The sequence below is a fragment of the Limulus polyphemus genome, unplaced genomic scaffold, assembly GCF_000517525.1.
Source record: "Limulus polyphemus unplaced genomic scaffold, Limulus_polyphemus-2.1.2 Scaffold6670, whole genome shotgun sequence".
Lineage (NCBI taxonomy): Eukaryota > Metazoa > Arthropoda > Merostomata > Xiphosura > Limulidae > Limulus > Limulus polyphemus.
Genome location: NW_013672280.1, coordinates 25,206 through 27,634, shown reverse-complemented (window position 1 = coordinate 27,634; position 2,429 = coordinate 25,206). Strand labels below are relative to the sequence as shown.

At 35.1% G+C, this 2,429-nt stretch overlaps 1 protein-coding gene across 1 annotated transcript in view; it reads right to left on the bottom strand.

The window, feature by feature from the left end:
• The window catches only part of LOC106473954 (ubiquitin carboxyl-terminal hydrolase 2-like), a gene marked incomplete at its 5' end in the record, with an annotated part of 17,333 nt that overhangs the window by 8,590 nt on the left and 6,314 nt on the right, over positions 1–2,429 (bottom strand). Inside the window, 2 exons of the mRNA XM_013934644.1 lie at positions 664–767; positions 1,123–1,187. Coding sequence (XP_013790098.1) covers positions 664–767; positions 1,123–1,187 — 169 coding nt within the window. The remainder of the gene's footprint in view (positions 1–663; positions 768–1,122; positions 1,188–2,429) is intronic.

The following is a 2,429-nucleotide window of genomic DNA, read 5'->3' as shown; positions in this document are numbered from 1 at the left end:
CTAGCTGCCTTCCCTCTAGTCTTACACTGCTAAATTAGGGACGGCTAGCGCAGATAGCCCTTGTGTAGCTTTGCGCGAAATTCAAAAACAAAGAAACAAACAAACAATACTATTTTCATAAACAAAAATAAATAAAAACACGTAATTTTGCCACCTTTCCCCTAAAAGATCATTTGTGCCCTCCTTGGAGCAACCCACCTTTAGGAAAATATTTGTGTATTTTTTTTTTCTATTCAAATACAATAATGACAAAAGAAACTGATATTCATAAACTTCACCCCGTGCAAAAAATACGCCAGTTTTTTTTTTCTTTCTGTGCATTATTTTATTCATAATGTATAACTCATTTTTGTTCATCAGGCTCTTCAATATTTAGTATCAGTGTTACTATCTACCTTAGGATTGTTTATTTGTTATGAATTTCGCGCAAAGCTACACGAGGGCTATCTGTACTAGCCGTCTCTAATTTAGAGGGAAGGCAGCTAGTCATCACCACTCACCGCCAACTCTTGGACTACTCTTTTACCAACGAATAGTGGGATTGACCGTCACATTATAATGCTCACGCAGCTGAAAGGGCTAGCATGTTCGGTGTTACGAACTCGCGACCCGCAGATTGCGAGTCGAGCGCCCTAACCACCTTGTCATGCCGGGCCAATTTACCTTAGGAATAGATATGGATAAGTCCCAAAATGGATCAAAGGTCACGGAACTGTGGCCACAGACGGTACACTGAAGCCTACTTCTGAGCTGACCGAGGAAAATATCTGAAATATAAGTGAGATATAATCTTCTTTAGATTCGTTTCTACAATACCTCAAAAAACTATTTATCTTTTACTTTATATAGTAAAAACATTGAAAATATTACATCCGCTACGTGGCTAAATGGTGTTAAAATGACGTACGTAACGGTGAGTTAAGTTTGCCTAAAAGAATCTTTAGATTCGTTTCTACAATACCTCAAAAAACTATTTATTTGTTTACTTTATATAATAAAAACATTAAAATTATTACATCCGCTAGGTGGCTAAGTGGTGTTAAAATGACGTACGTAACGGTGAGTTAAGTTTGTCTAAAAAATTCTTAATATAAAACTTAACGAGTGATTTTGAATACATACCTATTATTTTGCTATTGTCATTTCTTAAATATCTCCCGAAAGCCTCCGTGGATTTTTCATATTCACTGTTAAAAAAAAACAAAACAAAACCTCTTTACTCGCTTATTAGGTGGTCGATATCCTAAAGAAAGTTATAAAAACTTTACTTTTGCTAAGTAAAATTTCAACAATACTGAAATTACAAAAGTTAGTTTTTCATTATAAAATATTTACTGCTATTTAAAATGACGTCAAATTAGGGAATGTTACTAAAAACTCTGCTTCTGCCCCATTTCTTGCGCAACACCTGTTTATAAGCAGCGCATTAATTTACAGATAAAGCATTTCAAACGTATTAACAATTAAAAAATCTCCCATTTTTCTTTAAAAAAAACATTTAAATTATCAGATAAAATAAATATATTATGGGGAGGTGACTGGGTTAGCTCTAGCCCCAGCTTTCCTCCTTTTATGCCCCCAAAGCTCCATTTTTTACAGTCATAAAAAAATACCAAAGGACGCGCCTGATTCTACAACCTGCTTACTGCAAGTTTTTATTAGGGAAATAAAATCAGCTTTAAAATGAATGACACACTGGGACTTTTAGGTCTTTACAGTAAAACAATAATAGTTGTGATAAGAATTTACTTTTAGATCTTAAAGACCAGTTGAAAGAAGATCTGTTTGATTCTTACCCTATGTATACCCGAGGCAACCCATAGTCTCCCCTAATACACCCTCTCCCCCCAAAAAGTCCTTGCTTTATGATGCTTGAAAAGTACCTTTTTTTGTTAATGGTCCCCTTCCCACTGCACGTTACTATGAGATTGAACCGTAGTTGTTGTTTTTTTAATTTTTTTTTAAATTTTGCATAGAGTTTGTTTGTACCTACACAATGGGCTATCTGTGCTGTGCTTTTGTAACATTATAAGCCATCAGACTTACCGCTGTGCCACGAGGGCGTTGGAGTTGCATAGAAAGATTAATTATACAAGTCATGCAATTTTTAACAATAACTTCTGAACAAAGTATAGAATATAAATAAAAATTAATCCAAGTATTAATGTAGTTATTTAAGATACATAAAAAGAGATAGCGACCCCTGGGTGGGAACATAAGGGATCCACTCTTACATCACTCCCCCCGAGGGTTCGTGTCAGATTAGATGACAATCAATCGGTCCAGGATTTCGCTAGTTATCAACGGACACACACACAGACTTTTGTCAAAAAATGGTATAGACTGAGATTTGTATTTTACCACGCAGATACACATCGATATTTCTCTTGTAACACAATGTGCCACTGTATTATGAGTGAAAAAACAAT